The sequence below is a fragment of the Salmo salar genome, chromosome ssa05 (genome assembly GCF_905237065.1).
Source record: "Salmo salar chromosome ssa05, Ssal_v3.1, whole genome shotgun sequence".
Classification (NCBI taxonomy): Eukaryota; Metazoa; Chordata; class Actinopteri; order Salmoniformes; family Salmonidae; genus Salmo; species Salmo salar.
The window spans coordinates 87,341,510-87,365,145 of NC_059446.1; the positions used below are offsets into that span (position 1 = coordinate 87,341,510).

The 23,636-nt window shown below is 44.1% G+C and overlaps 1 protein-coding gene across 1 annotated transcript in view; it reads right to left on the minus strand.

Moving 5' to 3' along the window:
* The window catches only part of LOC106597401 (collagen alpha-1(XIV) chain), a 260,539-nt gene that overhangs the window by 95,260 nt on the left and 141,643 nt on the right, over nucleotides 1-23,636 (minus strand). The window contains 3 exon segments of the mRNA XM_045719294.1: nucleotides 16,995-17,104; nucleotides 17,392-17,534; nucleotides 22,776-22,914. Coding sequence (XP_045575250.1) covers nucleotides 16,995-17,104; nucleotides 17,392-17,534; nucleotides 22,776-22,914 — 392 coding nt within the window.

Below are 23,636 nucleotides of genomic sequence, written 5' to 3' on the forward strand. Positions count from 1 at the left end.
ACCACAGTATTATCAGTCTGTGGGGAGAGGAGATGGAACACCATGTTTTAAACATACTGACACTAACCACAGTATTATCAGTCTGTGGGGAGAGGGAGATGGAACACCATGTTTTAAACATACTGACACTAACCACAGTATTATCAGTCTGTGGGGAGAGGAGATGGAACACCATGTTTTAAACATACTGACACTAACCACAGTATTATCAGTCTGTGGGGAGAGGAGATGGAACACCATGTTTTAAACATACTGACACTAACCACAGTATTATCAGTCTGTGGGGAGAGGAGATGGAACACCATGTTTTAAACATACTGACACTAACCACAGTATTATCAGTCTGTGGGGAGAGGAGATGGAACACCATGTTTTAAACATACTGACACTAACCACAGTATTATCAGACACACTTTAAATAAAGTATATTTTATACAAAGCCTACATACATGCTTCATAAATCATCTATAAGCCAATGTCATGCAAGCATACTGTATAAGGGTCCTATAACGGGTCCTTGGATGTGGTATAACTATCATCCAGAGAGTAAATGCTGTCTCCTAACAGTCAGTCATTGGACAATATAGCAGGCGTATCAAGTCCTCAGCACTTTCATTAAAATAAACATTCAGTCATTGGACAATATAGCAGGCGTATCAAGTCCTCAGCACTTTCATCAAAATAAACATTCAGTCATTGGACAATATAGCAGGCGTATCAAGTCCTCAGCACTTTCATCAAAATAAACATTCAGTCATTGGACAATATAGCAGGCGTATCAAGTTATCAGCACTTCATCAAAATAATTTGTAGTCCATTGTATTAACTCAGTGTTATAAAACTAACAGTGAATCCAACTCTGACCCATTCTCTGGCTTCAAAGTCCAAACTCTGGCGGTAGTTCAATGGTAAACCCGTCCGTAGGTGTACTCCATCTAGTCACAACCTTATCAATTGGCTGTGAGCAGGGCCAACCAATGAGAACTATTGCCCGTAATAAACAGTGAAGGTGTAATGTCCATTTTGAGTGAAATCTCTGGGTTGAGTCACCTTAGACCATTGATCAAGAAATTGTTTCTCAAGAAATACACTACCGGTCAAAAGTTTTAGAACACCTACTCATTCAAGGGTGAAGACATCAAAACTATGAGATAACACATGTTGAATCGTGTAGGAACCAAAAAAGTGTTAAACAAATCAAAACATATTTGATATTCTTCAAAGTAGGCACCCTTTGCCTTGATGACAGCTTTGCACACTCTTGGCATTTTCTCAACCAGCTTCACCTGGAATGAGTTTCCAACAGTCTTATTGGAGTTCCCATATATGCTGAGCACTTGTTGGCTGCTTTTCCTTCACTTTGCGGTCTGACTCATCCCAAACCATCTCAATTTGGTTGAGGTCGGGTGATTGTAGAGGCCAGGTCATCTGATGCAGCACTCCATCACCCTCCTTCATGGTCAAATAGCCCTTACACAGCCTGGAGGTGTGTTGGGTCATTGTCCTGTTGAAAAACAAATGATAGTCCCACTAAGCCCAAACCAGATGGGATGGTGTATCGCTGCAGAATGCTGTGGTAGCCATGCTGGTTAAGTTTGCCTTGACCTCTAAATAAATCACAGACAGTGTCACCAGCAAAGCACCCCCACACCATAACACCTCCTCCTCCATGCTTTACGGTGGGAAATACACGCAGAGATCATCCGTTCACCCACATTGTGTCTTACAGAGACATGACGCTTGGAACCAAAAATCTCAAATTTGGACTCCAGACCAAAGGACAGATTTCCACCGGTCTAACGTCCATTGCTCGTGTTTCTTGGCCCAAGCAAATCTTCTTCTTATTGGTGTCCTTTAGTAGTGGTTTCCTTGGAGCAAATTGACCATGAAGGCCTGATTCACGCAGTCTTCTCTGAACAATTGATGTTGAGATGTGTCTGTTACTGAACTCTGTGAAGTATTTATTTGGGCTGCAATTTCTGAGGCTGGTAACTCTAATGAACTTATCCTCTGCAGCAGAGGTAACTCTGGGTCTTCCATTCCTGTGGCGGTCTTCATGAGAGACAGTTTCATCATATCGCTTGATGGTTTTTGTGACTGCATTTGAAGAAACTTTCAAAGTTCTTGACATTTTCCGTACTGACTGACCTTCATGTCTTAAAGTAACGGATTGTCGTTTCTCTTTGCTTATTTGAGCTTTTATTGCCATAATATGGACTTGGTATTTTACCAAATAGGGCTATCTTCTGTATACCCCCTATTTTGTCACAACACAACTGATTGGCTCAGACGCATTAAGAAGGAAATAAATTCCACAAATTGTCTTTTAAGAAAGCACACCTGTTAATTGAAATGCATTCCAGGTGACTACCTAATGAAGCTGGTTGAAAGAATGCCAAGAGTGTGCAAAGCTGTCATCAAGGCAAAGGATGGCTATTTGAAGAATCTGAAATATAAAATATATTTTTATTTGTTTAACACTTTTTTGGTTACTACATGATTCCATATGTGTTGTTTCATAGTTGTGATGTCCTCACTATTAATCTACAATGTAGAAAATAGTAAAAATAAAGAAAAACCCTTGAATGAGTAGGTGTTCTAAAACTTTTTGACCGGTAGTGTATCTCATAAATGACTTCAAGATTTACCTGCCATACGCAACTATCAACTTTCTCCTTGTCACAATGTATTGTAGCAATTCACAATAAATCACAGGTTTCCCAGACGGGCTCCTCTGCTGTTCAGGGGTACAAAGCTGAGTTACAACCGTAAGTCTGTCAGGTAAGAGAATTGCAATCATAATGGCCGCATCCCAAATGTTACCCATTCCTAAATAGTGCCCTACTTTTGACCACTACCTAATGGGCCCTGGTCAAAAGTAGTGCACGACATAGGGAATAGGGTGCAATTTGAGATTCAAGCATAACATTTCCAGTGAAAAGTACATCTCAGCTCCCACAGTAACAAGGTGAGGCTAATCTGAAGTTAGACAGAGTTGATATTTGTGCGTCAGAAACAGAATCCATTTGGCCGGTCTGTGACGTGTGTAATACTCTTATACGGTCGTTTTAATGGCTTCTTGGAGTGAAACTATTTTCTCCAGTTCACTGGGTCTGGTTGTGTTTATATATGTCAGAGACTGTCAAAGCCTAGCTGCCTGCCTGCCTGTGTTGCACGGTTGGATCCAGGGTTCAGTTCCAAATGGCACCCTATGCCCTATATCGTGCACTACTTTTGACCAGAGCCCATTACACTATATAGGGAATAGGGTGCCATTTGGGACACTACCCAGGACTACTGTTGTGGGTTTAGAGACATACTTAACCCAACACACAGACAGCATATCAACCTCCTTCTCAGCTAAAGACAATTACAAGACCATTTTTCAAACCACCAATTGCCTGAACAAAAAAATGTTTTGCCCGAACAACAAAAAAAGTTCAACAGTCTACCAACAACCACTGCATCCACAAGGCCTGGGATGCATCTGAAACAGTACCCTATTCCCTATATAGTGCACTGCTTTTGACCAGAGCCAATGAGGCTCTACATAGGGAACAGGGTGCTCATTTGGGACAAAGCCCATTAATCAAACAGTGTTTATTCACAGTCTGACCAGCGTCATGGGGACAGTATCTCTGCTGTGGATCTGTCTGTCTATCTGTCTGTCTGTCTGAGAGTGTCTATGAATAGGGAGGGTAGTTTAAGGGATGAACCCCATGGCCTTGATGATGATATTCAGGACAGGGACGGAGGAGACGGTGAAGAGAGGAGAATAAGAAGTAGAGAGGAGAGATAGGAGAAGTGGAGAGGAGACACACACACACACTCTCTGTCCCGCGGGTCAGATGGGTCCTCTGATCAATTGTGTTATAATTCGAAAGTGCCAACATGATGTATTAGCCTATTTCATCCAGCGCGCTAGCTGTGTTTTTAATACGAACGGCAAGTGTCACTGACATCCCCTCCGTTCCTCCTCGCTCCTCTCTACTGCAATACGCAGCGGTTCATTTGTTTGCTTGCTTTTTCCATTTGAGATATCCCTGTTTTTCATCTCTGGATTTCTAACCGTGTGTGGACTGATGGGGTTTTCTATTACAGCAGATAGGCAGAGTGCATTTTGCATCCTCTTACAAAACAGCCTTCTCCACTTTATGGGACTGACAATAACTCACAGAGGAAAAAAACAGGAAACCGATGGAGTACAGTACGGTATCACTTCAGAGTGGTAGAAAACAATACCCTTCATTAGACTTCTTCAGACGGTATCACTTCAGAGTGGTAGAAAACAATACCCTTCATTAGACTTCTTCAGTATGGTATCACTTCAGAGTGGTAGAAAACAATACCCTTCATTAGACTTCTTCAGTACGGTATCACTTCAGAGTGGTAGAAAACAATACCCTTCATTAGACTTCTTCAGTACGGTATCACTTCAGAGTGGTAGAAAACAATACCCTTCATTAGACTTCTTCACTACGGTATCACTTCAGAGTGGTAGAAAACAATACCCTTCATTAGACTTCTTCAGTATGGTATCACTTCAGAGTGGTAGAAAACAATACCCTTCATTAGACTTCTTCAGTACGGTATCACTTCAGAGTGGTAGAAAACAATACCCTTCATTAGACTTCTTCAGTACGGTATCACTTCAGAGTGGTAGAAAACAATACCCTTCATTAGACTTCTTCAGTACGGTATCACTTCAGAGTGGTAGAAAACAATACCCTTCATTAGACTTCTTGTCACGGCTGTTGTCGGTGAATGAGGACCAATACGCAGCAGGTACCTGAATGCTCATCTTGCTTTTTTAATTATCTTTCAAAACGAACATACAAAATAACAAAAACACGAACGATCAACAAAAACAGTCTGGTAAGGCACAAGGCGAAACACAGAACAATCACCCACAAATCACACATACAAACACACCCTAATATATGGAACTCTCAATCAAAGGCAGATAGACAACACCTGCCTTCAACTGAGAGTCCCAACCCCAATCAACCAAACATAGAAACACACAACCCAGACTAACCATAGAATTACTAAACATAAACCAAAACCCGGAATTACTAAATTAAACACCCTTTACACAAACACACCACCCCGAACCACAGAAAACAAATACCCCCCTGCCACGCCCTGACCAAACTACAAAACAATTAACCTTATATACTGGCCAGGACGTGACAGTACCCCCCTTAAAGGTGCTACCCCAGAAGCACCTTAACAAAAATAACCCCAAGCAACACCAACAAAAAGTCCCCTTTTCTAAAGGGAGGGAAGGGAAGGTGGCTGCCGTCAACGACGGCACTGTGCTACACCCCTCCCCAACCCACCTATTTCTGGAGGTGGCTCTGGCTCCGGCCGTTCCAGGCTGTCGGGCCACTCTGGCTTCGCCCGGGGGCAGTCTGGGCAGTCTGGCAATTCGGGACAGTCTGGGCAGTCTGGCAATTCGGGACAGTCTGGGCAGTCTGGCAATTCGGGACAGTCTGGGCAGTCTGGCAATCCGGGACAGTCTGGGCAGTCTGGCATTCGGGACAGTCTGGGCAGTCTGGCAATTCGGGACAGTCTGGGCAGTCTGGCCACTCCGGCAGTTCAGGGCAGTCTGGCCACTCCGGCAGTTCAGGGCAGTCTGGCCACTCCGGCAGTTCAGGGCAGTCTGGCCACTCCGGCAGTTCAGGGGCAGTCTGGCCACTCCGGCAGTTCAGGGCAGTCTGGCCACTCCGGCAGTTCAGGGCAGTCTGGCCACTCCGGCAGTTCAGGGCAGTCTGGCCACTCCGGCAGTTCAGGGCAGTCTGGCCACTCCGGCAGTTCAGGGCAGTCTGGCCACTCCGGCAGTTCAGCGCAGTCTGGCCACTCCGGCAGTTCAGCGCAGTCTGGCCACTCCGGCAGTTCAGCGCAGTCTGGCCACTCCGGCAGTTCAGCGCAGTCTGGCCACTCCGGCAGTTCAGCGCAGTCTGGCCACTCCGGCAGTTCAGCGCAGTCTGGCCACTCCGGCAGTTCAGCGCAGTCTGGCCACTCCGGCAGTTCAGCGCAGTCTGGCCACTCCGGCAGTTCAGCGCAGTCTGGCCACTCCGGCAGTTCAGCGCAGTCTGACCACTCCGGCAGTTCAGCGCAGTCTGACCTCTCTGGCGACTGTTGACTGGCGGGCAGCTCTGACGACTGTTGACTGGCGGGCAGCTCTGACGACTGTTGACTGGCGGGCAGCTCTGACGACTGTTGACTGGCGGGCAGCTCTGACGATGACTGTTGACTGGCGGGCAGCTCTGACGATGACTGTTGACTGGCGGGCAGCTCTGACGATGACTGTTGACTGGCGGGCAGCTCTGACGATGACTGTTGACTGGCGGGCAGCTCTGACGATGACTGTTGACTGGCGGGCAGCTCTGACGATGACTGTTGACTGGCGGGCAGCTCTGACGATGACTGTTGACTGGCGGGCAGCTCTGACGATGACTGTTGACTGGCGGGCAGCTCTGACGATGACTGTTGACTGGCGGGCAGCTCTGACGATGACTGTTGACTGGCGGGCAGCTCTGACGATGACTGTTGACTGGCGGGCAGCTCTGATGAAGACTGTTGACTGGCGGGCAGCTCTGATGAAGACTGTTGACTGGCGAGGCTGGGTTGACGCACTTGTAGCCTGGTGCGTGGTGCTGGTACTGGGATTACCAGATTATGTACACGCACCTCCAGGCTAGTGCGGGGAGCGGGAACAGGACGAGTCGGACTGGGTTGACGCACTTCCGGGTCCGCACGAGAGACAGGAGCTGGAAACCCAGGGCTATGGAGGCGCACAGCCGGTCTAGATCTTACCTCCTGCACAACCCGCCTTGGCTGGATGGAACTAGTAGCCCTGTACGAGCGGGGTGCTCGTACAGGGCAGACTGGGCTGTGCAGGGGCCTGATGGTAGCCGTGCGTAGAGCGGGAGTTGGGTAGCCTGGTCCTCGGAGGCGTACCGGCGACCAGATGCGCTACGCAGGCATCCTCCTACCAGGCTGGATGCCCGCTCTAGCACGGCACCTGCGAGGGCTGGAATAACGCGCACCGGACTGTGCGTGCGTATGGGTGAGATAGTGCGCTCCTCAGCGAAACATAGCGCTCTCCACCCCATACGCTCCTCCATATAACCACGAGTAGCTGGCTTCCGGCTCTTCTTACGCCTAGCCAAACTACCCGTGTGCCCCCCCCCAAAATTTTCTTGGGGGTGCCTCTCGTGCTTCTCCTTCAGCGCGTACTTGGCCTCGTACCACCGCCTCTCTGCCTTGGCTGCCTCAATTTCCCCCTGCGGGCGTCGATAATCCCCAGCCTGATGCCAGGGTCCGGCCCCGTCCAGAACTTCCTCCCAAGTCCACTTCTCCCGCCAGTCCAACTCGAACTCCGTCTGCTCCTTCCTCTGCTGCTTGGTCCTTTGGTGGTGGGTGATTCTATCACGGCTGTTGTCGGTGAATGAGGACCAATACGCAGCAGGTACCTGAATGCTCATCTTGCTTTTTAATTATCTTTCAAAACGAACATACAAAATAACAAAAACACAAACGATCAACAAAAACAGTCTGGTAAGGCACAAGGCGAAACACAGAACAATCACCCACAAATCACACATACAAACACACCCTAATATATGGAACTCTCAATCAAAGGCAGATAGACAACACCTGCCTTCAACTGAGAGTCCCAACCCCAATCAACCAAACATAGAAACACACAACCTAGACTAACCATAGAATTACTAAACATAAACCAAAACCCGGAATTACTAAATTAAACACCCTTTACACAAACACACCACCCCGAACCACAGAAAACAAATACCCCTGCCACGCCTGACCAAACTACAAAACAATTAACCTTATATACTGGCCAGGACGTGACACTTCTTCAGTACGGTATCACTTCAGAGTGGTAGAAAACAATACCCTTCATTAGACTTCTTCAGTACGGTATCACTTCAGAGTGGTAGAAAACAATACCCTTCATTAGACTTCTTCACTACGGTATCACTTCAGAGTGGTAGAAAACAATACCCTTCATTAGACTTCTTCAGTACGGTATCACTTCAGAGTGGTAGAAAACAATACCCTTCATTAGGACTTCTTCAGTACGAGTATCACTTCAGAGTGGTAGAAAACAATACCCTTCATTAGACTTCTTCAGTACGGTATCACTTCAGAGTGGTAGAAAACAATACCCTTCATTAGACTTCTTCACTACGGTATCACTTCAGAGTGGTAGAAAACAATACCCTTCATTAGACTTCTTCAGTACGGTATCACTTCATGGTGGTAGAAAACAATACCCTTCATTAGACTTCTTCAGTACGGTATCACTTCAGAGTGGTAGAAAACAATACCCTTCATTAGACTTCTTCAGTACGGTATCACTTCAGAGTGGTAGAAAACAATATGATTCATTAGACTTCTTCAGTACAGTATCACTTCAGAGTGGTAGAAAACAATACCCTTCATTAGACTTCTTCAGTATGGTATCACTTCAGAGTGGTAGAAAACAATACCCTTCATTAGACTTCTTCAGTATGGTATCACTTCAGAGTGGTAGAAAACAATACCCTTCATTAGACTTCTTCAGTACGGTATCACTTCAGAGTGGTAGAAAACAATATGCTTCATTAGACTTCTTCACTACGGTATCACTTCAGAGTGGTAGAAAACAATATGCTTCATTAGACTTCTTCACTACGGTATCACTTCAGAGTGGTAGAAAACAATACCCTTCATTAGACTTCTTCAGTACGGTATCCCTTCAGAGTGGTAGAAAACAATATGCTTCATTAGACTTCTTGTCTTAGAGACTAAATACAGACAGTCCAATATGAGAATCCCATCCACTCATCAACGGTGGCGTAGTCTACACAGTTTTATTTCAACTTCCATCTCTTAAATGATTCTGCTTCAGCTAGTTTTATAGGATAATACCTCAACTATGTGTGATGTAACTAGCCATGCTTTACTGTAATGTATGCTGGTATTAAAAGTGGTTGTATCAGCAGAATCCATCTCAATGTATTCTAAACATTGCCACCTTGACACCAAATGTTCTAGAAGAGAAATGCATGAAGGAGAGAGTTCTGAATCAGCACATTCTTTACTCCCCCCATTAGCCATTTAAAGAGGATATGGAATACTTTAGCTCTTACCATAACACCAATTGGACCCCACCTCCACCCCACACTACAATACTTAAAGGTGCAATCTGCAATAGTTACTGCTGTTCAAAGGTCATTTTAAAAGTCCTTGCATCCATTTCTTACATCTCAGTATTTGAGAGGGGTTACTTATTGTACATTTATCCAGTCCCATCCCTAAGATTTATAGCAAAAGTGGCAGAGCTGCCATTAAAGTTGGCTGAGAACTGAATTACTGATTAAGCCTATAAGTAAGGGCTGAGTTATACAATCTGCAGAAATCCCCAACAACCTTATTTCCTCAGACACATGTTATCAGAAAGAGAGAGAGAGAGAGAGAGAGAGAGAGAGACAGAGACATAGAGAGAGAGAGAGACAGCGAGAGAGAGAGAGAGACAGCGAGAGAGAGATAGACACAGAGAGACAGAGACGGACACAGAGAGAGACACAGAGAGACAGAGACAGACACACACACAAAGAGAGTAACTTTTGTGTGTAATGTGTAATGTTTACTGTTCATTTTTATTGTTTATTTCACTTTTGTTTATTATCTATTTCACTGCTTTGACAATGTTCCCATGTAAATAAAGCTATTTGAATTGAATTGAATCGAGACAGAGAGAGAGAAAGAGAGAGAGAGGAGAGATAGAGAGAAACAGAGAGAGAAAAACAGAGAGAGAGAAACAGAGAGAGAAAAACAGAGAGAGAGAAACAGAGAGAGAAAAACAGAGAGAGAGAAACAGAGAGAGAGAAACAGAGAGAGAGAAACAGAGAGAGAAACAAAGAGAGAAAAACAGAGAGAGAGAAACAGAGAGAGAAAAACAGAGAGAGAGAAACAGAGAGAGAAAAACAGAGAGAGAAACAGAGAGAGAAAAACAGAGAGAGAAACAGAGAGAGAAAAACAGAGAGAGAGAAACAGAGAGAGAAACAGAGAGAGAAAAACAGAGAGAGAAAAACAGAGAGAGAGAAACAGAGAGAGAAAAACAGAGAGAGAGAAACAGAGAGAGAAACAGGAGAGAGAAAAACAGAGAGAGAAACAGAGAGAGAAACAGAGAGAGAAACAGAGAGAGAAACAGAGAGAGAAAACAGAGAGAAACAGAGAGAGAAAAACAGAGAGAGAGAAACAGAGAGAGAAACAGAGAGAGCAAAACAGAGAGAGAAAAACAAGGAGAGAGAGAAACAGAGAGAGAAAACAGAGAGAGAGAAACAGAGAGAGAGAGAAACAGAGAGAGAAAAATAGAGAGAGAGAGAGAAACAGAGAGAGAGAAACAGAGAGAGAGAGAAACAGAGAGAGAAAACAAGAGAGAGAGAGAAACAGAGAGAGAGAAACAGAGAGAGAGAAACAGAGAGAGAAACAGAGAAAACAGAGAGAGAGAACAGAGAGAGAGAAACAGAGAGAGAAAACAGAGAAGAGAGAAACAGAGAGAGAAAACAGAGAGAGAGAAACACAGAGAGAGAGAGAGAGAAACAGAGAGAGAAAACAGAGAGAGAGAAACACAGAGAGAGAGAGAGAGAGAGAAACAGATAGAGAGAAAAGAGAGAGAGAAACAGAGAGAGAAACAGAGAGAGAGAAACAGAGAGAGAGAAACAGAGAGAGAGAAACAGGAGAGAAACAGAGATAGAGAAACAGAGAGAGAAACGAGAGAGAGAGAAACAGAGAGAGAGAGAAACAGAGAGAGAGAGAAAGAGAGAGAGAAACAGGAGAGAGAAACAGAGAGAAACAGAGAGAGAGAAACAGAGATAGGGAGAAACAGAGAGAGAGAAACAGATAGAGAGAACGAGAGAGAGAAACAGAGAGAGAGAAACAGAGAGAGAGAAACAGAGATAGAGAACAGAGAGAGAGAAAGAGAGATAGAGAAACAGAGAGAGAGAAACAGAGAGAGAAACAGAGAGAGAGAAACGGAGAGAGAGAGAAACAGAGAGAGAGAGAAACAGAGAGAGGGCTTAGTTTAAAAACTGTAATAACTACCAGGACATTATTTCTGGGGTCAGCAATATTCAGAGTGGCAATTCTCTGTCCCAGTGGATTTAGATTGTGTAAATGAGTTTCAGATGGAGGGAAGGCAGGCAGATAAACACTAAGACCCGGCTGCCTTGCCTTACCAGCCACAGCAGACTGAGAAATGTGGTCCCTAATACCAGTTACCAAATCAAACACTACATAGACCCTGCCTCTGCCTCAGAAACACTGGGGAGACTGAAAAAGCGTTTTTATGCTAATAAACTAGAAACTAGAAGCTAGAAATTTAACCCACATAATACAGAAATAAAATCATAATGTCACAGACACTCAGGACAGCCATCATCCCCAACCCTCAGATAGATATCACATTCGGTCTGTTACATTACTGTAGTCTGGATATAACATCACCCTCAGATAGATATCACGGTTCAGTCTGTTACATTGCTGTGGTCTGGATATAACATCACCCTCAGATAGATATCGCAGTTCAGTCTGTTACATTACTGATCTGATATAACATCACCCTCGGGTAGATATCACAGTTCAGCTGGTACATTACTGTGGTCTGGATATAACATCACCCTCAATAGATATCACAGTTCAGTCTGTTACATTACTGTGTTGGATATAACATCACCCTCAGATAGATATCTCAGTTCAGTCTGGTTTACTGTGGTCTGGATATAACATCACCCTCAGATAGATGTCACAGTTCAGTCTGTTACATTACTGTTAGTCTGGTTATAACATCACCCTCAGATAGATATCACCAGTTCAGTCTGTTTACATTACTGTAGTCTGGATATAACATCACCCTCAGATAGATATCACAGTTCAGTCTGTTTACATTACCGTAGTCTGGATATAAGATCACTCTCGGATAGATATCAGCAGTTCAGTCTGTTTACATTACCGTGGTCTGGATATAACATCACCCTCAGATAGATATCACAGTTCAGTCTCTGTTACATTACTGTAGTCTGGATATAACTTATCACCCTCAGATAGATATCACAGTTCAGTCTGTTACATTACTGTGGTCTGGATATAACATCACCCTCAGATAGATATCACCGGTTCAGTCTGTTACATTACTGTAGTCTGGATATAACATCACCCTCGGATAGATATCACAGTTCAGTCTGTTACATTACTGTAGTCTGGATATAACATCACCCCTCAGATAGATATCACAGTTAGCAGTCTGTTACATTACTGTAGTCTGGATATAACATCACCCTCAGATAGATATCACAGTTCAGTCTGGTACATTACTGGCTAGTCTGGATATAACATCGCCCTCAGATAGATATCACAGTTCAGTCTGTTACATTACTGTAGTCTGGATATAACATCACCCTCAGATAGATATCACAGTTCAGTCTGGTACATTACTGTAGTCTGGATATAACATCACCCTCAGATAGATATCACAGTTCAGTCTGTTACATTACTGTCGTCTGGATGTAACATCACCCTGTGAGGTGAGATAAAGTCCTTGGGTTTACAGCATATAACCATATATATATATACTTGCAAGGAGGCAGACAGCCTCTGAATACAGTAAAACTATAACCAAGATTTATACTGTGGGGAGGCAGACAAGCCCTGAACACATTAAACACTATAACCAGATATGTACTGTAGGAAGGCAGACAGCCTCCTACAGAACACATTAACACTATAACAGATATGTACCAGTAGGGAGGTAGACAGCCTCTGAACACATTAACACTATAACCAATATTATGTGAGAACGGTACTCTGAACACGTAACACTATAACCAGATATGTACTGCAGGGAGGCAGACAGCCTCTGAACACATTAACACTATAACCAGATATGTAGCTGCGGAGCAGACAGCCTCTGAAACACATTAATTACACTATAACCAATATGTACTGTAGGGAGGCAGACAGCCTCTGAACACCAGAAGGGTACCGGGGGCGGCAGACAGCGACTAACACATTAACACTATAACCAGATATGTACTGTAGGGAGGCAGACAGCCTCTGAACACATTAACACTACAACCGGATATGTACTGTAGAGAGGCAGGCAGCCTCTGAACACATTAACACTATAACCAGATATGTACTGTAGGGAGCAGACAGCCTCTCGACACCAGAAATATACTGCAGGGAAGTAGACAGCCTCTGAACACATTAACACTATAACCAGATACAGTTGAAGTCGGAAGTTTACATACACTTAGGTTGGAGTCATTAAAACTCGTTTTCAACCACTACACAAATTTCTTGTTAACAAACTATAGTTTTGGCAAGTCGGTTAGGACATCTACTTTGGGCATGACACAGGTCATTTTTCAACAATTGTTTACAGACACATTATGTCACTTGTAATTCACTGTATCACAATTCCAGTGGGTCGAAGTTTACATACACTAAGTTGACTGTGCCTTTAAACAGCTTGGAAAATTCCAGAAAATGATGTCATGGCTTTAGAAGCTTCTGATAGGCTAATTGACGTCATTTGAGTCAATTGGAGGTGTACCTGTGGATGTATTTCAAGGCCTACCTTCAAACTCAGTGCCTCTTTGCTTGACATCATGGGAAAATCAAAAGAAATCAGCCAAGACCTCAGAAAAACAATTGTAGACCTCCAATTGGGAGCAATTTCCAAATGCCTTAAGGTACCACGTTCATCTGTACAAACAATAGTACGCATATAAACACCATGGGACACACAGCTGTCATACCGCTCAGGAAGACGCATTCTGTCTCCTGGAGATTAATGTACTTTGCTGCAAAAGTGCAAATTCGTCAATCCCAGAACAACAGCAAAGGACCTTGTGAAGATGCTGGAGGAAACTGCTACAAAAGTATCTATATCCACAGTAAAACGAGTCCTATATAGACATAACCTGAAAGGCAGCTCAGCAAGGAAGAAGCCACTGCTCCAAAACCGCCATAAAAAGCCAGACTACGATTTGCAACTGCACACAGGGACAAAGATCGTACTTTTTGGAGAAATGTCCTCTGGTCTGATGAAACAAAAATAGAACTGTTTGGCCATAATGACCATCGTTATGTTTGGAGGAAAAAGGGGAGGCTTGCAAGCCGAAAACACCATCCCAACCATGAAGCACGGGGGTGGCAGCATCATGTTGTGGGGTGCTTTGCTGCTGGGGGGACTGGTGCACTTCACAAAATAGATGACATCATGAGGAACGAAAATTATGTGGATATATTGAAGCATCTCAAGACATCTGTCAGGAAGTTGGAAAGCTTCGCAAATGGGTCTTCCAAATGGACAATGACCCTAAGCATACTTCCAAAGTTGTGGTAAAATGGCTTAAGGACAACAAAGTCAAGGTATTGGAGTGGCCATCACAAAGCCCTGACATCAATCCTATAGAAAATGTGTGGGCAGAACTGAAAAAGCGTTGCGAGCAGAGGCCTACAAACCTGACTCAGTTTCACCAGCTTTGTCAGGAGGAATGGGGCCAATATTCACCCAACTTACTGTGGGAAGCTTGTAAGAAGGCTACCCGAAACGTTTGACCCAAGTTAAACAATTTAAAGGCAATGCTACCAAATACTAATTGAGTGTATGTAAACTTCTGACCCACTAGGAATGTGATGAAAGAAATAAAATCAGAAATAAATCATTCTCTCTACTATTATTCTGACATTTCACATTCTTAAAATAAAGTGGTGATCTAACTGACCTAAGACAGGGAATTTTTACTAGGATTAAATATCAGGAATTGTGAAAAACTGAGTTTAAATGTATTTGGCTAAGGTGTATGTAAACTTCCGACTTCAACTGTAGGTATTTAATTGACCTGTCAAAGGTGTTCGACACTGTTGCTCATTCTGTTTTACTGAAGAAGTTATCAAGAATAGGCCTGGGATATACAGCCTGTTTATGATTTCAGAATTATCTGAGCAGCAGAACTCAGGCCATTTTAACAGATTGGGTTAAATCTGAATTATCTTAGCGGCATCTTAACAGGGTTAAATCTGAATTATCTTAGCAAAGAACTCAGGCCATCTTAACAGATGGGGTTAAATCTGAATTATTTTAGCAACAGAACTCAGGCCATCTTAACAGATGGGGTTAAATCTGAATTATCTTAGTGACAGAACTCTGGCCATCTTAACAGATGGGGTTAAATCTGAATTTCTTGAGATTCAAAAAGGTGTTCTTCAGGGTTTGATTTTAGGTCCATTATTGTTCACCTATATTAATGACATAGGAAACACTGTTAATACTTGTAACATTCATCTCTATGCAGATGACACAGTTTTGTATTCCTGTGCCGCCTCAGGGCAGAACGCCATTCATGAACTTTAGCACGACTTTGATTCAATTCAGAAATCCCTTACAGATCTTAAATTAGTGTTAAATTCAAGTAAGAACAAGCTCATGCTGTTCTGTAGGTCATGAAATGTTGACCCTGAGGACCTGCATATTTGCGCTACAAATGGAGCCCAAATTGAACTTGTTTCTCAATATAAGTACCTGGGTGTCTGGATTGATGACAAGTTGTCCTTCGTAACGCATTTAGAAAATCTGACTAAGCAGCTAAGATCCAAGATTGTTTTTTTTAATCAAAATAAATCAATAAATCATGAAAATAGGAGAAAAATTCTCCCTGTAATGGATTCTGGTGATATTGTTTACATGCATGCGGCAACCTCTGTTTTGAAACCCTTGGAGCGTCTACCATTCAGCAATACATTTTATCACAGGGGACCATTTTAGGACTCATCATTGTAGTCTGTATGAAATGTGGGATGGACCTCTCTGTCTGTAAGAAGAGAGCTACATTCTCTTTGATTTATTTACAAATGCAATCTGACAGAAACTCCCTTCATATGTAACTTCATTCATTAAATTAAGAATCCTCAGTTACCAAACCTGTTCTCAGGAATGGATAACACCAGTCTCCATAGATTTGGGAAAATCTGCGTTTAGGTGTTTTTGCTACTCATTTTGTGGAACAATCTGCAGAGTTCACCACAGTTAGATGTGCTGGTGCCACTCAGACAGTTTCCATTACTAACTGAGGACCTTGAATGTGATTGTTTTTATTAAATAGGTTTATTTTGTTATTGTGTGCTGAATTCTACTGTTTTATACACGTGTATGTTTTATTAGGGTCATGGTCAGGGTCAGGGGCAGGGTCAGGATTAGGATTAGGATTAGGGTCATGGTCAGGGTCGTCAGGATTAGGATTAGGGTCAGGGAGGATTAGGGTCAGGGTCAGGTTAGGATTAGGGTCAGGGTCAGGGTTAGGATTAGGGTCAGGGTTAGGATTAGGGTCAGGTTAAGGGTCAGGGTCAGGGTCAGGGTCAGGGTTAGGATTAGGGTCAGGGTTAGGATTAGGGTCAGGGTCAGGGTTAGGATTAGGGTCAGGGTCAGGGTTACATTAAGACTCAGAACAACCAGGCACACAATGCCTATGAGAAGAGAGTCTGATGGACGGCCTCTCACACTCTCTTTGACTACTGCGACAGAGGGTGTCTGTGTGTGTGTGCTCTCTCTTTGACTGTTGCGACAAAGGGTGTGTGTGTGTGTGTGTGTGTGTGTGTGTGTGTGTGTGTGTGTGTGTGTGTGTGTGTGTGTGTGTGTGTGTGTGTGTGTGTGTGTGTGTGTGTGTGTGCGTGCTCTCTCTTTGACTACTGTGATGGAGGGGTTGGGTTGTTTCTCCATTCATTCTCTGGGATCATTTTCTGACAAGTCTTCTAATAAATTCTCTATTTGAGTAGTCGGCATGCAACATCTTTATTATACAGATGGAGGGCCTGAAGTTTGAGGGTACGTCCCAAATGGCACCCTAGTCCCTATATAGTGCACTACTTTAGACCAGAGGCCATGGATGATCTAGGGGAAGAACTAGGCTGCTGACCTTGTGGAAACTGCCATAGAACATCTTCTTGATGTCAGGCCCGTCAAAAGTGACTGTCTGGAAGTCTCCCGTGTAGTCGTAGTTGAAGAACGTCAGAGTCTTCCCACCATCTGACAGAGACAAAAACAGAGACAGGCAAACAGAGAGAGAATTAGGGACAGCACATTCTACACAAACCCACAAGCCCACATCCCAGAGTCCACTGCCTTGGTCTTCTGTTCTGTGTGTTCAGTCTATATCTCTCTCACACAAAAGCTGGAAACTAACCCTGCAGCCCACACACTTTTGTAAACCACAGACCTCAATTGCAGAGTATGTGATATGCAGGTTAACCTTAACCCGAACTCAAACCACAGGGACAGCGTTCAGGAAGTGATGAGGAACAGACTGTACGTACTGTCCAGGATGACCCCCACCAGGGGTTCATTGTCTTTGTTGAGGATCTCCCACAATGCAAAGGGCTCCTGGGGGGTGTCTGGTAGCAGGCGGAACAGGAAGGTGATGGTGTAGTCAGAGGGCAGACCTTCTGGGTGGAGGTACCTGAGACACAGACAGACAGACAGACAGACAGACAGACAGACAGACAGACAGACAGACAGACAGACAGACAGACAGACAGACAGACAGACAGACAGACAGACAGACAGACAGACAGACAGACAGACAGACAGACAGACAGACAGACAGACAGACAGACAGACAGACAGACAGACAGACAGGGTTACTTAATTGGCAGCCAGATAATGTGAATGGTTCAAGATGGCGGTTGGCAAATCCTATGCCTACACTGTAATGGGAAACTGTAATTCAAACAGTCATATCAGTGTAACCCCAACCCTAAACCTCTCCAGTGTAACCTTAACCCTAACGCTCTCCAGTCTAACCCTAAACCTTTCCAGTGTAACCCTAACGCTCTCCAGTGTAACCCTAAACCTTTCCAGTGTACTCCTAACCCTCTCCAGTGTAATCTTAACACTCTCCAGTGTAATCCTAAACCTTTCCAGTGTACTCCTAACCCTCTCCAGTGTAATCCTAACCTTCTCCAGTGTAATCCTAACCCTCTCCAGTGTAATCCTAACCCTCTCCAGTGTAATCCTAACCCTCTCCAGTGTAATCCTAACCCTCTCCAGTGTAATCTTAACCCTCTCCAGTCTAACCCTAACCCTTTCCAGTGTAATCCTAACCCTCTCCAGTGTAATCTTAACCCTCTCCAGTCTAACCCTAAACCTTTCCAGTGTAACCCTAACCCTCTCCAGTCTAACCCTAACCCTCTCCAGTGTAACCCTAAACCTCTCCAGTGTAACCCTAACCCTCTCCAGTCTAATCCTAACCCTCTCCAGTGTAATCCTAACCTTCTCCAGTGTAATCCTAACCCTCTCCAGTGTAATCCTAACCCTCTCCAGTGTAATCCTAACCCTCTCCAGTGTAATCCTAACCCTCTCCAGTGTAATCCTAACCCTCTCCAGTGTAACCCTAACCCTCTCCAGTGTAACCCTAACCCTAACCCTCTCCAATCAGGAAGTCCTGATACCTGATGCAGAGTAATGGGAAGTCCTGATACCCGATGCAGAGTAATGGGAAGTCCTGATACCTTATGCAGAGTAATGGGAAGTCCTGATATCTGATATCTAATATAAAGTAATGGGAAGTTCTGATACCTGATGCAGAGTAATGGGAAGTTCTGATACCTGATACAGAGTAATGGGAAGTCCTGATATCTGATGCAGAGTAATGGGAAGTCCTGATACCTGATGCAGAGTAATGGGAAGTCCTGATACCGCTGATGCAGAGTAATGGGAAGTCCTGATACCTGATGCAGGGTAATGGGAAGTCTCTGATATCTGATACAGAGTAATGGGAAGTCTCTGATATCTGATGCAGAGGAATGGGAAGTCCTGATATCTGATGCAGAGTAATGGGAAGTCCTGATACCTGATGCAGAGTAATGGGAAGTCCTGATACCCGATGCAGAGTAATGGGAAGTCCTGATATCTGATACCTAATGCAGGGTAATGGGAAGTCCTGATACCCGATGCAGAGTAATGGGAAGTCCTGATATCTGATACAGAGTAATGGAAGTCTGATATGATGCGGGTAATGGGAAGTCCTGATATCTGATACAGAATAATAGGAAGTCATGATATCTGATGCAGAGTAATGGGAAGTCCTGATACCTGATGCAGAGTAATGGGAAGTCCTGATACCTAATGCAGGGTAATGGGAAGTCCTGATATCTGATATCTGATGCAGGGTAATGGGAAGTCCTGATATCTGATACCTAATGCAGGGTAATGGGAAGTCCTGATACCTGATGCAGTGTAATGGGAAGTCCTGATATCTGATACAGAGTAATGGGAAGTCCTGATACCTAATGCAGGGTAATGGGAAGTCCTGATACCTGATGCAGTGTAATGGGAAGTCCTGATATCTGATGCAGGGTAATGGGAAGTCCTGATATCTGATACCTAATGCAGGGTAATGGGAAGTCCTGATACCTGATGCAGTGTAATGGGAAGTCCTGATATCTGATGCAGGGTAATGGGGAAGTCCTGATACCTGATGCAGGGTAATGGGAAGTCCTGATATCTGATACCTAATGCAGGGTAATGGGAAGTCTGATATCTGATATCTGATGCAGGGTAATGGGAAGTCCTGATATCTGATACCTAATGCAGGGTAATGGGAAGTCCTGATATCTGATGCAGGGTAATGGGAAGTCCTGATATCTGATACCTAATGCAGGGTAATGGGAAGTCCTGATATCTGATACCTAATGCAGGGTAATGGGAAGTCCTGATACCTGATGCAGGGTAATGGGAAGTCCTGATATCTGATGCAGGGGTAATGGGAAGTCCTGATATCTGATACCTAATGCAGGGTAATGGGAAGTCCTGATATCTGATGCAGGGTAATGGGAAGTCCTGATATCTGATACCTAATGCAGGGTAATGGGAAGTCCTGATATCTGATACCTAATGCAGGGTAATGGGAAGTCCTGATATCTGATGCAGGGTAATGGGAAGTCCTGATATCTGATGCAGGGTAATGGGAAGTCCTGATATCTGATACCTAATGCAGGGTAATGGGAAGTCCTGATACCTGATGCAGTGTAATGGGAAGTCCTGATACCTGATGCAGGGTAATGGGAAGTCCTGATATCTGATATCTGATACAGAGTAATGGGAAGTCCTGTTACCTTATGCAGGGTAATGGGAAGTCCTGATATCTGATGTAGGGTAATGGGAAGTCCTGATACCTGATGCAGAGTAATGGGAAGTCCTGATACCTGATGCAGGGTAATGGGAAGTCCTGATACCTGATGCAGGGTAATGGAAAGTCCTGATATCTGATGCAGAGTAATGGGAAGTCCTGATACCTGATGCAGGGTAATGGGAAGTCACTGATATCTGATGCAGAGTAATGGGAAGTCCTGATACCTGATGCAGGGTAATGGGAAGTCCTGATATCTGATGCAGAGTAATGGGAAGTCCTGATATCTGATGCAGAGTAATGGGAAGTCCTGATATCTGATACCTTCAGAGTAATGGGAAGTCCTGATACCTGATGCAGAGTAATGGGAAGTCCTGATATCTGATATCTGATGCAGAGTAATGGGAAGTCCTGATATCGGATACCTGATGCAGAGTAATGGGAAGTCCTGATATCTGATACAGAGTAATGGGAAGTCCTGATATCTGATGCAGAGTAATGGGAAGTCCTTGTGATACCTGATGCAGAGTAATGGGAAGTCCTGATATCTGATGCAGAGTAATGGGAAGTCCTGATATCTGATGCAGAGTAATGGGAAGTCCTGATACCTGATGCAGAGTAATGGGAAGTCGCTGATATCTGATGCAGAGTAATGGGAAGTCCTGATATCTGATACCTGATGCAGAGTAATGGGAAGTCCTGATATCTGATGCAGAGTAATGGGAAGTCCTGATATCTGATACATGCAGAGTAATGGGAAGTCCTGATATCTGATACAGAGTAATGGGAAGTCCTGATATCTGATACAGAGTAATGGGAAGTTCTGATATCTGATACAGAGTAATGGGAAGTCCTGATATGTGATATCTGATGCAGAGTAATGGGAAGTCCTGATATCTGATACCTGATGCAGAGTAATGGGAAGTTCATTTGGCTGGCTTATTTTACCTTCACACAACAAATGCCTTCTGATGACATTATATACTATATACATGATCAAGTATGTGACTGAGTGATGTTTGGATATGGGCCGTGGTGTTTGCAGGTCACCCTGAAGACATAATTTAGAGGTGCTGAGTCCCTCCAGTGCAAGAACACAATCCCCTCTGAACATGATGAAAGTAGAAGTCTAAACTAAATATTATCCTCAGCAGGAGTAGAGGTACATCTGTCAACACACACACACACACACACACACACACACACACACACACACACACACACACACACACACACACACACACACACACACACACACACACACACACACACACACACACACACACACAAATCATCACCACTTCACATGTGATTAGATTCCTCTAAGTGATTTTCATTGGCCAAACTTTGTATTGTTTGAGGGACCTTGAAAATAACTGGCTGCTATTTCAAAGAGCTCTGGTGTTTGTCTCCGGCTAGCAAGCGGGGTTGACCCTTCCTTGACATTTTGAAGTACAAGTCTCCTACTAGCTACTGGGGTTGACCCTCCCTTGGCGTTTTAAAGTACAGCTCTCCTGCTAACGACTGGGTTTCACCCTCCCTTGGCGTTTTGAAGTACAAGTTTCCCATAGAGGATGAGGAAGGCCCCTCTAGGAAGAGGACAAGGACAGTTCAGGAACAACCTCTTCCTCCAGGCATAGGCACATCTGTATATCTGAAAGGATTGGATGGGTATAAGCGATTCTGTATAGCAAAACTTCCACCTGACCTATCAGAGGGAAACTTCCACCTGACCTATCAGAGGGAAACTTCCACCTGACCTATCAGAGGGAAACTTCCACCTGACCTATCAGAGGGAAACTCCCACCTGACCTATCAGAGGGAAACTTCCACCTGACCTATCAGAGGGAAACTCCCACCTGACCTATCAGAGGGAAACTTCCACCTGACCTATCAGAGGGAAACTTCCGCCTACCCCTGACCTATCAGAGGGAAACTTCCACCTAACAGAGGAAAAATCCCCCTGACCTATCAGAGGGAAACTTACAACTAACAGAGGAAAAATCCCCCCTGACCTATCAGAGGGAAACTTACAACTAACAGAGGAAAAATCCCCCCTGATCAGAGGGAAACTTCCACCTGACCTATCAGAGGGAAACTTCCACCTGAACTATCAGAGGGAAAATTCCACCTGACCTATCAGAGGGAAACTTCCAACTAACGAAAACCCCCTGACCTATCAGAGGGAAACTTCCACTAACAGAGGAAAAATCCCCTGACCTATCAGAGGGAAACTTCCACCTGAACTATCAGAGGGAAACTTCCACCTGACCTATCAGAGGGAAACTTCCACCTGACCTATCAGAGGGAAACTTCCACCTGACCTATCAGAGGGAAACTTCCACCTAATCTATCAGAGGGAAGCTTCCGCCTAACCTATCAGAGGGAAGCTTCCGCCTAACCTATCATTTGGGGAAGCTGTTGGAGTATATTCCAGGAATAATATGCCAAGAGTGGACACTGGAGGAGAGAGGTGGAGCTCAGTGAGCTCAGTGTGGACCCTAGCTGATCTTCTACCTCTCATCGCCATGACAACCACACTGACAAAACACAGAACCTAGTAGAACCTACTTGGTGGGTTGTGAGACCAGGGCGTCTTTGTGCAGTCTGTAGCAGGGGAAGCTGTTGAAGGAGCCTGGTTCCAGGGACACTCCCTCTACGTTACTGTACTCCTTCTCTACCAGGCCAAACATGTCCATCATCCTGAAGCCTAAGGAGGGAAGGAGCAGAGCACACATCTATGCTATAACCACTCCATAGAGAACCATAGAGAACAACAGAGAATCATAGAAAACAACAGAGAAATTAGAGAACAACAGAGAACAACAGAGAACAACAGAGAATCATAGAGAACAACAGAGAATCATAGAAAACAACAGAGAAATCAGAGAATCATAGAGAACAACAGAGAAATCAGAGAACAACAGAGAACAACAGAGAACAACAGAGAATCATAGAGAACAACAGAGAAATCAGAGAACAACAGAGAACAACAGAGAATCATAGAGAACAACAGATAAATCAGAGAACAACAGAGAACAACAGAGAACAACAGAGAATCATAGAGAACAACAGAGAATCATCAGAGAACAACAGAGAACAACAGAGAATCATAGAGAACAACAGAGAAATCAGAGAACAACAGAGAAATCAGAGAACAACAGAGAACAACAGAGAATCATAGAGAACAACGGAGAATCATAGAGAACAACAGATAACCATAGAGAACCATTGAGAACCATAGAGAACCATAGAGAACAACAGAGAATCATAAAGAACCATAGAGAACCATTGAGAACTATTGAGAACCATAGAGAACCATAGAGAACCATAGAGAACAATAGAGAACCATAGAGAATAACAGAGAACCATAGAGAACCATAGAGAACAACAGAGAATCATAGAGAACCATAGAGAATCATAGAGAACCAT